Below are 14,587 nucleotides of genomic sequence, written 5' to 3'. Positions count from 1 at the left end.
CTTATTCATCAAGTACTGAAGTGTTTACTGGAGTGTTTGGTGGAGCCAGCCTTCTGCTGGAAGGCACCTTAGAGATCATCCCTATAATTTCCTCTTTAGTTTTCAGCACAAGAAAGCTGTTGTAGTTTGAAGCTAAAACCACATTTTTTCCCCTCTCTTAAAGCTAAAGGCAACATCTGGGGGTGCCTTCCCTGTCCAGGGGGGTTCACTGAATTTTGTGTTCACACAGGGAAGGGCATTAACAGGTAGGTTTGAGTACAAAGTGTTTTTTCCTGACACTTCAATATGTTAATCATTTGAGCTGAGTTTCTGCTATCAGCAAAATCATCTTCACCTCTAGGTAGCCTGTAGCTTGCTAACATAATCTAGTTTTTGGGTGGTATCTTACTGCAGGAGCAGTGATTCAGCTGCACTCTAGACTGTAGAGGTTTTTCCTGGCTTTTGTATATGCACAATTTCCATCACTAATCTTCAGTTAAATGCTTCTTGAATGAAATTTGATTTTCAGAATATTAGCTTAATTGCCTTGTGTAAAATGAAAGAAATATGTGTATTTAATTTGACTTTTTTTTCCCTTTTACCTTCTGGAGTGTTTGTCCTGCACAGAAGCAACTCTGCCTTTAAATCAATTTTCCCAGTTGCTCTGTAATGTAAACTCCAATAACTTCTAATTTTCTGTAATCTCTCTTATACTGAATTGCTTCCCACCAGATAGTTTACAGAGCATAAGTGTACAGGTATATACCACAAACAGAAATTGTAGTTACAGTGTGTGTTTATGTCTGTATGTACAGCAGGGCTATGTGTGTATGCTATAAAAATGTCTTATTTCTTACCTGTCTCCTTGACATCTTTACAATCTCTGTGTTAGGTGTAACTAAAACTGCATCCAGCTGTGAGAGTTTTGTATAAAATATCTGGGGGAGCCTTGAATGCTTTATCCTGGTTTGCAGTTCCTCATGTGACTCCTGAGTTGTGGTGTGTACTCTGTGTTCTCTCAGGAATGGCACAAGCCATGAACAAATTGATTTCAAAAATCAGATTTCATGCAGCCTAGAAGATGTTAGAACCAATTGATCAGGCAAGGTCAGGCTGAGGTGCATCACCTCACCAGGAAGGAAACAAATCCCTCCTTGGACTGGGGCTCCTGGGCCCCAGCACAGGCTCAGAGAGGGAACAGTGAATGGAATAAATGGATGTGCACACACAGATTATATCCCTGAACACCAGTGCAAAGTCCTTACATGCAGGTGCCTTGTAAGAATTAGAATTTAAAATAACATGGATATAAATGACAGCTGAAATGCCTGTCTTTTTTCCTTTGAAAGTACTGTGATTTCTTGGGACAAAGTTGAAAATTTTACCTTTTTCTGGCAAGGTGTTTACATTTCAAGACTTTTTTTCCCTGTTATAATTATGTGATAAATGCAACCATTTATTTTTGCTAACATTTGGTTTTAAATAGACATGGAAAGAGAAGTGAAGGAAAAATGGAGACCATTTCACAGATTTTTTTGCAGGAGGTTTATTATTCTCATTAGCTTCAGGCCATCAGAAAGTTCCATGTCTCAGGCACTGCACATGATGAGTGAATATTGGATCATAAACATATTTGAGAACTGTTTGCTTATTGCCCTGTTCATACTCAAATAATGGTGAGGGAGTGCAAAGCAGGTTTTTAAGGGACAGCAATATTAAGTGCTTGGATTTTGGTTTGACTTAAGCAGAGGCATTGAGCAGAAAAATAACATTTTCCCTCTTACAGATATCCTTCAGGTGTCAGTTCTGCAGGATCTGGTTTTATTACATCAATCACAAGCAGCTTAAGGCTTCCAAAAACATAGTCACAGACAGATGTTGAGCCTGTCTGGGGATTAGAAATATCCTCTTCCATTAAGTATAAATTAACTTAATCACCAGGTATGAAAGATAAGCAGCATAAACATCATTCCCTGAAGCTTTCATTAAAATTAAAATTCTATTTAAAACTAGGCTTGTACTTTCTTTGACTTGATCCCCCTTCAAAGAGATTATATCTGCTGTAAATTTTTACAGTGACAGAGTGACAGAAATTAATGTATTGGGGGCAGTGATGTTCTCTATAATTTAGCTTCTGCTGCAAGTCATCTTTCAGCAAGAGAGACGATTGGCTTATTTTTAAGTAATAATTGGTCTCTAGTCTCTGAAACACTGAGAAAGCAATAAAACTGCCTAGCACCCAGTGGCCACAAAATGAAAGCATGAAGTCACATGACTTAATAGCAGTGTAATCATCAGGAGTGTTATTTTGTGTATGAGAATTCACCTGCTTTAATAGGAGGATTAAGGCTGATAAAATGCAATTGCAGTGCTGCTTTCTGCTCCCTTGGCTGACAGGGTAAAGCTCCTTTTCTGTCCAGCATAAGCACAACTGCTTTCTAAGAATAATTTCCACATGGGAAGAAATATCCTGGGGTTTTATTTTTTTTTCTGTTCTAATGTAAGACACTTGGTGGTCTAATTTCAGTGTATTCCCAGGCTTTACAGCTGCTTTGCCTTTGCACTATCCTGCATTATTATTTTTCAGGCACACTTTTCTAAAGAAACAAAAGAAACTCTGGAGAAATAATGAGGCACATAAGTACCTTGAAAGCAAATAGTGAACACAAATAAATCTACTAGGAATAATAACAGCTACCTCCACAGAAAATAAAGTATTGGGGACTATATTTAATGATCTTTGTTCTGTAATAATTTTTGCTACAGTGGAACAAAGTCTTTGGATGCAGGATTTGCATTGCCTATCCATTATTTCATTACAGTAATGCCATATTTTCTGCTGCACTCATAGCTGACAGGTAATAACATAAGCATTCACTGCTTGTGTTACATTAAGAGTAATAAATCTGTAGTGAATACAGAATGATAGCACCATTATTTTTAAGAGGAGAAAGTTGGAAGTAAAGAATCTCGATTAATAATTAGGAAATAGCTGGGTTTTTTCAGCACCTGAGACTCCTCAGATGCATTTCTCCTTTAATTATTTAAACTATGAATTAGGGAGGGCTATAGAGATCAAACCACAGCTCTAGACTTCTCTGCATATGAAATGAAAATGTCAGTAATGTTCTCATCCCTGGCTTTGTGTCCCTGGCGTGGAGCAGAGCGGGATCCCTGCCAAGTTTCTACATCTTGGAAACACTCATTAACACTGTGTGAAGGCAGCAAACTTTCCAGTCTTCTGTTTTCTGCCAAAAGCTATTTAATCTTTAATGAGAAGTGTTTATTTTTATAATAAATCCATCAGTCTGAAGAGGCAGTGAACCATCCTTCTCAGAAAGGGGGCTGATGGCTGTGGCAGACAAGCAGCACTCGAGGGACAGAGCAGAGAGCCCAGAGCTGCTGGGATGGCTGCTGGCAGGCTGCAGGGGCTTGGCCTTCTCTTTTCCAACAGTCTCATCAATTATTTTGGGTTTCTTACTCCAGTGGCAAAGCTATGGAGTACATTTTACCCATGGATTCACCTAAAATGTGTTTGCCAGCTCTCCAAAGCAAGCAGTGTGCTCTGTGCCTCTCACCCTTCTGCAGGGACACCACTGTCAGGCCTGGAAGCTGCAGGTGAGCTTCAAAATCTAACTGAGGTGATTTACCCAATTTATTTCTTTAACTGAGATACTGGGGTTTTTTCTCTCAGAGAGAGATGGAAATTCTGCTTTCAGCATTTTCTGCTTCCCAGAGACAGGACAGCTGCTGTGTTTTCCAAATGTATTTGGTGTGATCAGAAGTTCATTGTCTGCCAACACCATGGTGATTATCAATCCTTCTGTTTGATTGATTCTGCTCTTTGAAATATGGACTCTTTACTGGGGCTGCTCTGCCTGCCTCAAAGCATTCTCCAAAGTGTTGAATAAACTCTATGTAAGAGCCATAATTATTCCAACATAATGTCAAAAATCTCTTACTTTGTAGGTTTAACATTCTTTTGATATTTCTATCTTTGTGGAACTATATTATTATTTTGAAAGGTGGAAATTCTTGTGCTATTGATGCTTTTTTACTTTGCCAGAGGGTGGAAGAGGGGATGAATATTAATTTTCTACAAATGGCACTCAGAGTGGCCAGAACGAAACAAAAGCTGATTACTGACACAACATGCAGGCAAACCATGAAACTGCTTGCTATGACATCCTGGGAGTGCTGAAAGTCTCTGTGTTAATAAAATAATGGGATTAGTCCATAAAAGCAAATTCATGAATGGTTGATAATGCAGAGACAGTGCTCTGGCTTGGCCTTAGTTTCCTAAATGATTTATTTCTGTGAATGAGCACACACATAGATTCCCTTCCTACATGCTCCAGGTACAACACTTACCTGTTCTTTGGGAGGTCCATATTCTGTGGTGATAAATGGGTGGATAGATACATTTGTCATGCAAAATATTCTCTGCTTTTAACTATGTTAACATAGTCCTTGCTTGGAGAATAGAGGCTCAGCTGAGGGAATAATTATAGCTTCAGAATCCAGAACATAGTATTTTCTTTTATTAGGTAAGCAGTTGTAAGCTGATACTGAAATTGCTTAATTTATACTTCTAGCAATGCCCTAAATGTAAAATACATCAAGTAAGCATTCTTAGAAATATTAATATTGTGATTCTTACCTCATTTTACTCTGAATTTTGACAGCTAAATTTTATATACAAGTGTACAAAATGCTGCAAATTTTGAAGCCTTTAATTAGTAGTTGCAAATTTGTTTGTCCCTTAGCAACTTGTATTTGCATAAAGATTAAGGCTGGTCAGAAATAAAGGAATAAAACATAGATGGAGGAAACATTAATAAATGAGTAATCATGTATAAAAGATAAGTAGTCTTAGATATCATTTCCATAAGCTTTATTAAAATTTAAATTTTTTTAAGGCTGCACTACAGTTGATCTTTTCTAAAGAGTGATCTTTCATAAGCTGCAGAATTAGAGAAACGAATGTATTGAGGTCAGACATTAGTATGTAAATGAAGCTTTGCTTTTTTTCTGTGTGGCAACAGAAGCATTACCTTATATTTGACCTTTCATTCATTTGCCTGACTCAGCTGTGTCAGTCAAAACAATTAATTCTAACGAGCAGCTTTAGAGAGTGGGGCTCAGCTCTCTTCTCCTTCCCTGGCCTGTTGGAAATCCCACAGCAGAGGAGAAAATGGAGGGAAGCTGGGCAGGGTTCTCTGGAGATGGGGAGTCCCTGGTCCCTTCCCCAGAGCCCCAGTGCAGCCCTCAGTGAGTCCCTGAGGTTGGCACACCCAGCCCTGGCACAGGCTGAGGTGGCCCCATGGCAGGGGCAGGATGAGCTCTGAGCTCCCTCCCAGGCTGAGGTGTCCCCATGGCAGGGGCAGGATGAGCTCTGAGCTCCCTCCCAGGCTGAGGTGTCTCCATGGCAGGGGCAGGATGAGCTCTGAGCTCCCTCCCAGGCTGAGGTGTCCCCATGGCAGGGGCAGGATGAGCTCTGAGCTCCCTCCCAGGCTGAGGTGGCCCCATGGCAGGGGCAGGATGAGCTCTGAGCTCCCTCCCAGGCTGAGGTGTCCCCATGGCAGGGGCAGGATGAGCTCTGAGCTCCCTCCCAGGCTGAGGTGTCTCCATGGCAGGGGCAGGATGAGCTCTGAGCTCCCTCCCAGGCTGAGGTGGCCCCATGGCAGGGGCAGGATGAGCTCTGAGCTCCCTCCCAGGCTGAGGTGTCCCCATGGCGGGGGCAGGATGAGCTCTGAGCTCCCTCCCAGGCTGAGGTGTCCCCATGGCAGGGGCAGGATGAGCTCTGAGCTCCCTCCCAGGCTGAGGTGTCCCCATGGCGGGGGCAGGATGAGCTCTGAGCTCCCTCCCAGGCTGAGGTGTCTCCATGGCAGGGGCAGGATGAGCTCTGAGCTCCCTCCCAGGCTGAGGTGTCCCCATGGCAGGGGCAGGATGAGCTCTGAGCTCCCTCCCAGGCTGAGGTGTCCCCATGGCGGGGGCAGGATGAGCTCTGAGCTCCCTCCCAGGCTGAGGTGTCCCCATGGCGGGGGCAGGATGAGCTCTGAGCTCCCTCCCAGGCTGAGGTGTCCCCATGGCAGGGGCAGGATGAGCTCTGAGCTCCCTCCCAGGCTGAGGTGTCCCCATGGCAGGGGCAGGATGAGCTCTGAGCTCCCTCCCAGGCTGAGGTGTCCCCATGGCAGGGGCAGGATGAGCTCTGAGCTCCCTCCCAGGCTGAGGTGTCCCCATGGCGGGGGCAGGATGAGCTCTGAGCTCCCTCCCAGGCTGAGGTGTCCCCATGGCAGGGGCAGGATGAGCTCTGAGCTCCCTCCCAGGCTGAGGTGTCCCCATGGCAGGGGCAGGATGAGCTCTGAGCTCCCTCCCAGGCTGAGGTGGCCCCATGGCAGGGGCAGGATGAGCTCTGAGCTCCCTCCCAGGCTGACCCCTGTGTGTTCTGTGCTGCAGGTGCCAGAGTCCGGAGCGGGCGCCGGCAGCGAGCGAGGAGCCGCCGGACGCCGCCCCCGGCCCCGAGGCCTGCGCTGCCCTCGCTGTGCCTCAAGCAGGTGTTCCCCAAGTACGCCAGGCACTTCAGCTACCTGCGCCTCGTGGACAGGGTGGCTGCACTCTTCATCCGCTTCCTCGGCGTCAAAGGGACGACCAAGCTGGGCCCAACGGGCTTCCGCACCTTCATAAGGTCAGTGGGGAAAGGGGTCCCTGTCAGTTGTACCCCTCAGCTTGCAGGCTGTGTGATGCTTTCCAGCGAGGAGCCTGTTCTGTTCTCAAATACATCGCATCAATCCGAGCTCCTGGAGTACCTGACCTATGAGTGTGTGTCTGGGAGGAAGCTGGGTCTTTATTTGACAGCAGATCAGCGATACTTTGGCAGATACAATTTGCCGTCTTCGTCAACATGTCATGTTCCCAGTAAATGGTGGAAATATCATTGTGAGGAAGTGACAACTGAAATTAGGTCACTTGATGTGATTCTGTTGGCTGTGGGGGCACTGCTGGCCGCCCCAGGCTGCAGGAAGGATTCCCAAATGCCAGTTCCTGATGCACCGTGCAGGGAGGATTTGCATTGTGAAATTGCACCTCGCAATGTCAAGGAACTCAATTTATTTTTTCACATACTTTTTATTTAGGAGGGTTTTTTCATTGTTTTTTATGGCCATATCTGTTCTAGTCATGGTACAAATACCTCATTTTCTGTCTTTCATTGACTATGACAAAAGAAATGAGCAGCAGCAGCAGATGTACTCCTAAAGCACAGATCCTGTTTCTATGCAGATGCATTTAGCATTCAGGAATGAATATAAAACAACTTGGTTTATACAAATGATGATATATAGAAAATGTCTGAAGGCATCTGCTCTATCCACAGACCAGCACAGGATTGCATCCAGTTCTGTATTTTTTGTAGTTTTATCCAGCCTTATTTTGGCACTTGTCAGAGGAACACAGAATAAATGCCAACATTTTCTTTCAAGAATATTCAGATAAATTGCTGTAGCTCAATGAAATAGCATTTGCAGTTTCTTAATGCATGTTAAATTAAACTTTTTAATACTGGCAGTTATTTTTGTTTATTTTCTCCCAGTGCATCTATTCCAGCTATAAGGCCCTTTTTTGAAGAGCTGTCATTGCTGTTCATTTCAGAAGGGAGGTCAGGTTTCCATGTGTTGTATCACTTTTCAGGGAAAAAATGGTACACGAGTGGGATTTCGTGTGTGGGCAGGTGCTTGCAAAGAATGTCCACCCAAATTCTGGCTCATCAAAATCTGTTTTCCTTTTATGTTTTCTTCATTCTAAAAAAGTAGCTAAAAGGGAAACACTGACTGTCTCTAGTCCTTGCTTGGATGCTGCCTGGGACGTTCTGGGCTATCCAGGCAAGGCCTTACTCTATTTTAAGGGAGCTCTGTTGAGGTTACTGAAGAGTGAGATTTGCTTCAATTGGCTGAGTTTGGGGTGGATTTAAAAATTTTTTTTGTTTCTTTTCTGGCAAGAAATTTTGGCCAGCTCTTTGGCATGGACAGTGGTGGGAGCCAGGCTGCCAGACATCTGGAAATGCTGGAAATGGGGCTGTTCCCAGGGCTGATCAGCACCACACTGCACACTCAGACACACAAAGTGCCAGCTCTGCACCAGAGCTGCACCCAAGGCTGCTCTCCACACAGGTTCATTCCACCAGGGGAAATCCTGTCAGTGTTAAGGCATGGAGGAGCAAGGCTGTGCCTGAAAGCTTCCTCCAGCCCTTTCCAAACAGGATCAGGCAGACAAATAAAAGGATATTTCTCTGTGCAAACCCTGCCTCGTGCAGATAGTCTGTGCAGATTTGTGGTGGGTTTTGCACTGTACCAATTAATTCCATCTCTTACAGCCTCGGAGTACTAGCAATACCCTGGAAGAAAGCTCTGTGTAACAGTCAGGTCATATTTTTAATTGAAATATTCCATGTTTGGGCCTGTTCCATTCAGATAGGAGCATTTAATGGATGCTGGTTTGTTTGCTCTCTGCTGTGTGTGTTTTATTAGACTGAGCACGTTACAGTAGGTCTGTACACATGACATGGGTAAACTTTTCTCCTGCAAGTTGCCCTTGCAGAATTTTTCCTAACTTGGGAGTTTGGATGTAATGAGAATCTCATCTTTATTTTGTTTCTTTTTAACAGAAACTGCAAACTGAGTAACAGCAATTTTTCAATGGCTGCTGTAGATATCCTGTATATTGATATCACAAGGAGGTGGAACAGCATGGGCATTGACCACAAGGACTCAGGTAACCCAGGTTTGTATTCAAAAACTATGAAATCTGACTTTTGGGGTTATTTTTTTCAATTTTAGTTGCTCAGGTACACCTCAAGCATAGATAGAAATGGGAAGAAGCCATGTACACCTGAGGCATGCTCATACACAACCAATTCTCCTGGTTAGTGCTGTGGCAGTTACCCTTCAGGGCAGTATTACTCTGGGTACATGAGGGTCACCTCAATTTCACAGCTATATAAAATCTGAGTATTTGCATTTCAGAATGGATATAAATCACTTACATGGTTGGATGGTAGAATTTCATCAGGAAAAATAACAGATTTGCAACTGAATCTTCAGGCTTTCAAAAATGAAGAGATTGTGTATGATGTCAATGAACCAGATGCTTTTGAGGTGTTCAAATGCAAACTGCCCACCTGTTTTGCTGGCTTAGCCCACTCCCAGCTGTAACCAAGACAAGCATGATTCTGTTGTTCTAGAACAGCTTCTAACTTTTTCCATAATATGCTTCAATGAGTGTCACTTCTGGGGAGAAAGTGTGTGTGTTACCAGAGGTGCTTTCCCTGCCTGCAGCTCACCGTGACTGATAAAATAATTTACTGAGCTGGCAGCTGCTGCTTTCAGATAACTCAACAATTCCTTTGCAAGCTGTTCTACAGCCAAGATCGTAAACGACCCCAGCTGCAGCCTTGGTTGAGAGAAATTATACTTCAGAATGTAATTGTTGTATTTTGAAAAGGTGCCTTTCCTACAACATCAATAAGCCAACACAGTTAAAAACTCCAAACCTTTCAATATCTCGTCCTAAAATAATCTTCTTAAGTGTATGTTCAAACTGGGAGAGCTTGTGGCATTCTGCACAACCAATTGGGGTCTGGCTTCTTAATTAAGAATTTGAGTAGGTATTACATCAAGGTTTTAAATACAATAATTAGTGTTAATACTCAGCTCCTCTTCCCCTTGGCTCTGGTAATGTGCTATTAGCGAGATGTGATCGAACAGCAGCTGAAGAGTCTCCCCTGCAGCACGGGGCTTCTGCAGGGGACTTTTGTGTGGGAAGGGATAGAGCAGTTGTATTATAGCAGAGACATTTTTTGGCACTGCTGTCTTCAGCTGTTTGTTTTTCATTCAGCTGAAACAACTATTGTGGAGTTGCTGGGTATGACTGAAAAAATGGCCTGTTCACCTTCAAAAGGGTTTGTACCTGGTACAGGCTGTGTAGGAAGGAAGTAGTGCTTCAAACAAACTCATATCTTGCTAAGGTGATACTTGGTAATGGGGTTACCTTCATAGTGCTACAGACTGAAATAACACACTGGTGTGAACTTTTGGGTCAGATCCATCTCTAAAAGACTCCATTCAGCTGCCGACAAAAACTTGTTTTTCTCTCCAGCTGGATTGTTTTCCTTGATGCTCAGTATGTGTGTGTTTTCCTTGATGCTCAGTGTGTCTCATTTGGTTTCAACTTAATAATTTTGGCAGGAGAAATCAAGGCTAATACTACATCAGTTTAAGGGTGCGATATCCTAAAATGGGTTCTTGCTGTACCACTTTGCCTCTGGATTGCAGGCTGAGGTCTGCAAAGCCAGAATCTGCCTCAGTGATAGGGAATGTCACCCATCTGTAACCCAGCCTGGGGCTTAGCCTGCCCTGAAACACCCAATGAGTGTGACACAAATAAAACCTTGGCTTTTGGTCTTTGAAGGACAATTTCTTTGCTTTCTGAGCATTCCAGATTGCTGCCATTTAAATGAAAAGATGTGAACGAGCAGGATTGTTTGCGTTCACACCCATCACACACTCATTTGGCCCTGCTGCCACAACAAACAAGAGATAGTATTGTCCCTGAGGAATGCAGGCTGCTGGAAATGCCACGCTCCAGTCTCCGGTGAGCTCCTTTTCCTTGCAGGAATGTGTCTGCAAGCCTTTGTGGAAGCTTTCTTCTGCCTGGCCCAGAAGAAGTACAAGGCGCTGCCGCTGCACAAGCAGGTGCTGTCGCTGCTCGAGCTCTGCGAGTGCCGCCTGGCCGCGCTGCACGGGAAGCGCCTGGTGTGGGGCTGCGGGCTCGCCCAGCCCCGCGGGGCTCTGCGGGCCACGGGCACCGCGCCCGGCCCCGGCCCCGCCCGGCCCCACGGCCACCAGGTGCTCCGGCTGCAGAAATCATCGCATCAGCTACGGGCGCTCATGTGCCGGGACAGAACGGGGAGTTAATCCCCAGCCAGGCACGGGTACTGCTGGAGGAGAGACTGGCGATGGAATCCCTTCATTTCAGAGTGACTACTATTTATTTTCAGCTGTATTTTTTATTTATGCTTTTCAAAAAGTCTACTGCAACCTCCCGTTTTCAAATAATGACTCTGGCAATGGCTATTTCTTCACCTCTCTGTGCGATTTACTGTGCACATCCCGTGACAAACTGTGCATTCATCCTGAGTGTGTGGAAAAGAAGGACCAACCCACAGGGGATGATAACCAGCATCATGGGATTGGCTGCACTGACTGAGGAATTACACTGCTTTGTGTGCACAGGACATGTCACAGCAGCCAAGGAAGGAACTGCAGTCACAAATACCAGACTGGAGAACTGAAATCTGAAATTGCACTTGTGGTCAGACTTTCAGGCCTTGACTCTCTTCTTTCCGTGGCTTGGACTGTAGGTGTTGGAATCGATACAGATCTGGTCAATATCTATGTACTTATTTTTTAAAGTCAGTCTTAAAGCACTGAAATAATATTTTGGCTTCTACTTCTTTGTACATGTCTTTGCCATGACAAGTACTGTTAGTTTTTTAAAGAAGAACTAAAACTGTTTATCCTTTTGCTTCCACAGAACCAATAAGCTCACACTTATTCACAGAAAAAGATTTACTTTCTCAAGTCAAATTTGGTGAATCAAGTGGTGGTTTTGTCTTCAGGGATTCAGCACTGCTTCTGCAGAAAGCTGTACAGTGTAAAGGCCTAAGAGGTCATCTAAATTCCAGTGGAACCAACCCTGTCACTGACTTTAGCCTAAACTAACTGTATTCTAGGTTTGCTCATTTTTTGTCTTTTGCATGCTTCTTACCCTCTTGAGACTTGCAGTAACATCTAGAGCAGATCTTCTTTGAGTCTTTGCTCATATTCTTAATTTTTTCCTTAAATAACCGTGTAACTCTGTACGAATTAGATCTAAGGATGTTGTGTCAGAACTGCTGGGCTGTACTGCTGGAATTGGACAGAGGGGTTTTATTATCCAGGAAATGAACCATGACTTCCATGATCTCACACTTCTTGTGAGGGCTAAGCACAACATGAGACTGGCTGGAAGGACAGGAATAACTTGGAACTTCAGGGGTGTTGAGTGAAATTCTTTGTGGTCTCCCATTTATTACAATAATGAATGGCTACATCTGAGCTTGATTTTCCTCCTTTGTTCTACTCTTTAATGTTAATGACTTGGCTTATGTTTTAGTGTCCTCCATGCTATCAGAAATGGCAAAGCTGTAACATGGGCACTGAGCTTTGGGCTGGAGAACATTCCCTGGGCTCCATGTCAAAATGTTCCAGTGGCTGGTGCCCCCCACACATGCTGTGTCACTGAGGGGGAGTCCACCTGTTTCAAGTCAGGGACTAAATGCACACATGGTGCATCAAGTGAGTTTTAAGTTCAGGGAAACTGAAGAGTTTTGTAGAGTTTTTTTCCTGATTTCAGTTTTAAGCAGCATGTGTTTTTCCCAACTGGCAATAGCAGCATGGCAATGCAATGCAGGAGTCAGGCTGAGCCCACACAGAACTAGTCCCCAGCATGTGTTAATCTCAGATGTGGGCATCCCTTCTCTTTACCTTTTTCTGTAACACAAATAAAATAGTAGTAGATCATCTTTTTTAGTTCAACAGCCAGACTTTGAAATTTTATGTATTGTACATAAGAGGACAATTGTAGACTAACTAATGCCACTGCCCTCAGCCCTGTTCAAATGTCATAAAGATTATTGCAGTATGAAGATAAAATGCAGAACTCCAAAGTCTGGCACCTGTCAGAACAAATGAAGCTGAAAGGATCATTTTTTTCACACTTCCATTGTAATATATTTGAAGACATTCACAGGTTGAAAAATGGTTACTTCTCCTTTTGTGACATCTGACATTTGTCTTGCGATTGGCAGTGTGTTACTGGAAAATAGCTTACAGTTCCTCTCATCTCATGATTGATGTCCTGTAAAGACAGAGTTACAGAGGAGTCGGATTTGAAATGCTATGACTGCGAATGCCTTTCCCTGCACCTTTGAAGTACTACGATGTGTGGCCTGAAATATCCCAGTTTTGCAATTGTAGAACTCACCCTGATATCAGTGGAATAAATTAACTATTGTATATTGAACACTGATAAGATCCCTCTCTCTATGGGAGACCTTTATACTCTCTGGATCTAATAGAGGTTTTTATAGCTCGTGCATCCACAGGCTGATGCTGCATGCTCTATTCATCTCCCACTTCAAATATGAAAGGTCCCTTGTAGAATAGTCAAAATATTCAATTATCTGCCTCTAGTAATCCACTGTTCATGTATTTATATAATTGGAAAATTGAATGCTATATTATTCTCGGGGGGGAGGGAATAAACCAGGAATGTACTTTAGAGATTTAATGGCAGTCACATTTCTCTTCCCTCCTGTCTAATTCAATTTCCTCTGAATATTATTTAGCATCCAATTGCATAGAGCCTTTAAGTTACCAGTCTGTGCCCATGCAAATGACCAGAGACACTTTATCCAGGATATGAATGCTAATGCACTGATAATCTGTTAATCCTGAGGTACCTCTCTAGCTACAGAAACAATACAGGAAAGGCATTGGATTTTTAACAGCACTTTTGTATATATTCTCTTCAGAGAATACCACAGCACTGCACTCATCATTCTATTTATGACATATATGATATGAATATTGTATACCAGTGAAATCTTTCTTGTTATCAGACACACCGGGTCTGATATCCTTGAGTAGAAATCAGAATAAAACAACATCTAACAAAAATTTGAGGCAAGTGAGTCCAGAATTTCAACCCTCTTCCCTGCAGGCTTGTGTGCAGCCTGACTGTGCCCAGACCCGCTCAGTGATTCCTTGTTGCATTTGTGTTTTTTCTCTGCATCGGGCTGTTGCAGGTAAGGCACGGACAATCTGCCCTGGGCTCTGGGCACTCCTTGTCCCCTGTCCCACACCCCCGTCCCTGCCGAGCGTTCTGGAGCTCTGCACCGACCCCACACCGACCCCGCCGCCTGCCGCGCTCCTGTGGCCGCTTCCTTGGAAGGAAGGGCGGGGCAGGTGCTCGCTAATTACAGAGTTAATGACCAGCTGGGAGAGCCCAGAGTTAATGACCAGCTGGGAGAGCCCAGCGCAGCTGTGCCCGGCTGGTGCCCTCAGCGCGGGCAGGGTCTGCTGGGTACGGGCTGTGCCCTCAGGGCCCTCAGGAGGGCACGGGACGGCGTTCGGAGCCGCGGCGATGAGGAGGGGATCTCGTCCCGCTCCGGCCCCAGCCTGGCGGGGTAGGTGCACTCTTCCTTGGGCTGGGTGCTCGGTCAGGCGGGGATTTTGGGGTGACCGGAGCCTGGTTCCTGCGCTACTTTTATGTGGGAGTCCCCGAAGGCTGTGCTGGGATTGTCGGAAAATGAAGGCCGGCCAGCCGCGCTCTGCTCAGCCCTTCTGCAGGGACGGGAGGGGGTCCGGTGCCTGGGATGCCCTTCGGTTTCCCGGAGCAGAACCATGGAGTGACTCCTCGGTCAGATCCTCCCGATGGATCCTTCCGGGAGAGCCCAGCTTAGGAAAATGTCCCCGGGAGGATCCAGGGCGCGGGCACAGCCCGGTGCTTC

The 14,587-nt window shown here is 44.8% G+C and overlaps 1 protein-coding gene across 1 annotated transcript in view; it reads left to right on the top strand.

Annotated features, from left to right (window-relative positions):
- TTLL11 (tubulin tyrosine ligase like 11) overlaps nt 1-13,754 on the top strand; it is a 34,889-nt gene extending 21,135 nt beyond the window's left edge. The window contains 4 exon segments of the mRNA XM_036393893.2: nt 6,439-6,508; nt 6,510-6,667; nt 8,642-8,757; nt 10,648-13,754. Of these exon segments, the coding sequence (XP_036249786.1) occupies nt 6,439-6,508; nt 6,510-6,667; nt 8,642-8,757; nt 10,648-10,949 (646 nt within the window). The 3' untranslated portion in view covers nt 10,950-13,754.
- Nucleotides 13,755-14,587: the final 833 nt, after the last annotated feature.

The sequence above is a fragment of the Molothrus ater genome, chromosome 20 (genome assembly GCF_012460135.2).
Source record: "Molothrus ater isolate BHLD 08-10-18 breed brown headed cowbird chromosome 20, BPBGC_Mater_1.1, whole genome shotgun sequence".
Classification (NCBI taxonomy): Eukaryota; Metazoa; Chordata; class Aves; order Passeriformes; family Icteridae; genus Molothrus; species Molothrus ater.
Note: the sequence above shows the minus strand (reverse complement) of the source record. Positions and strands in the feature narration are given on the sequence as shown.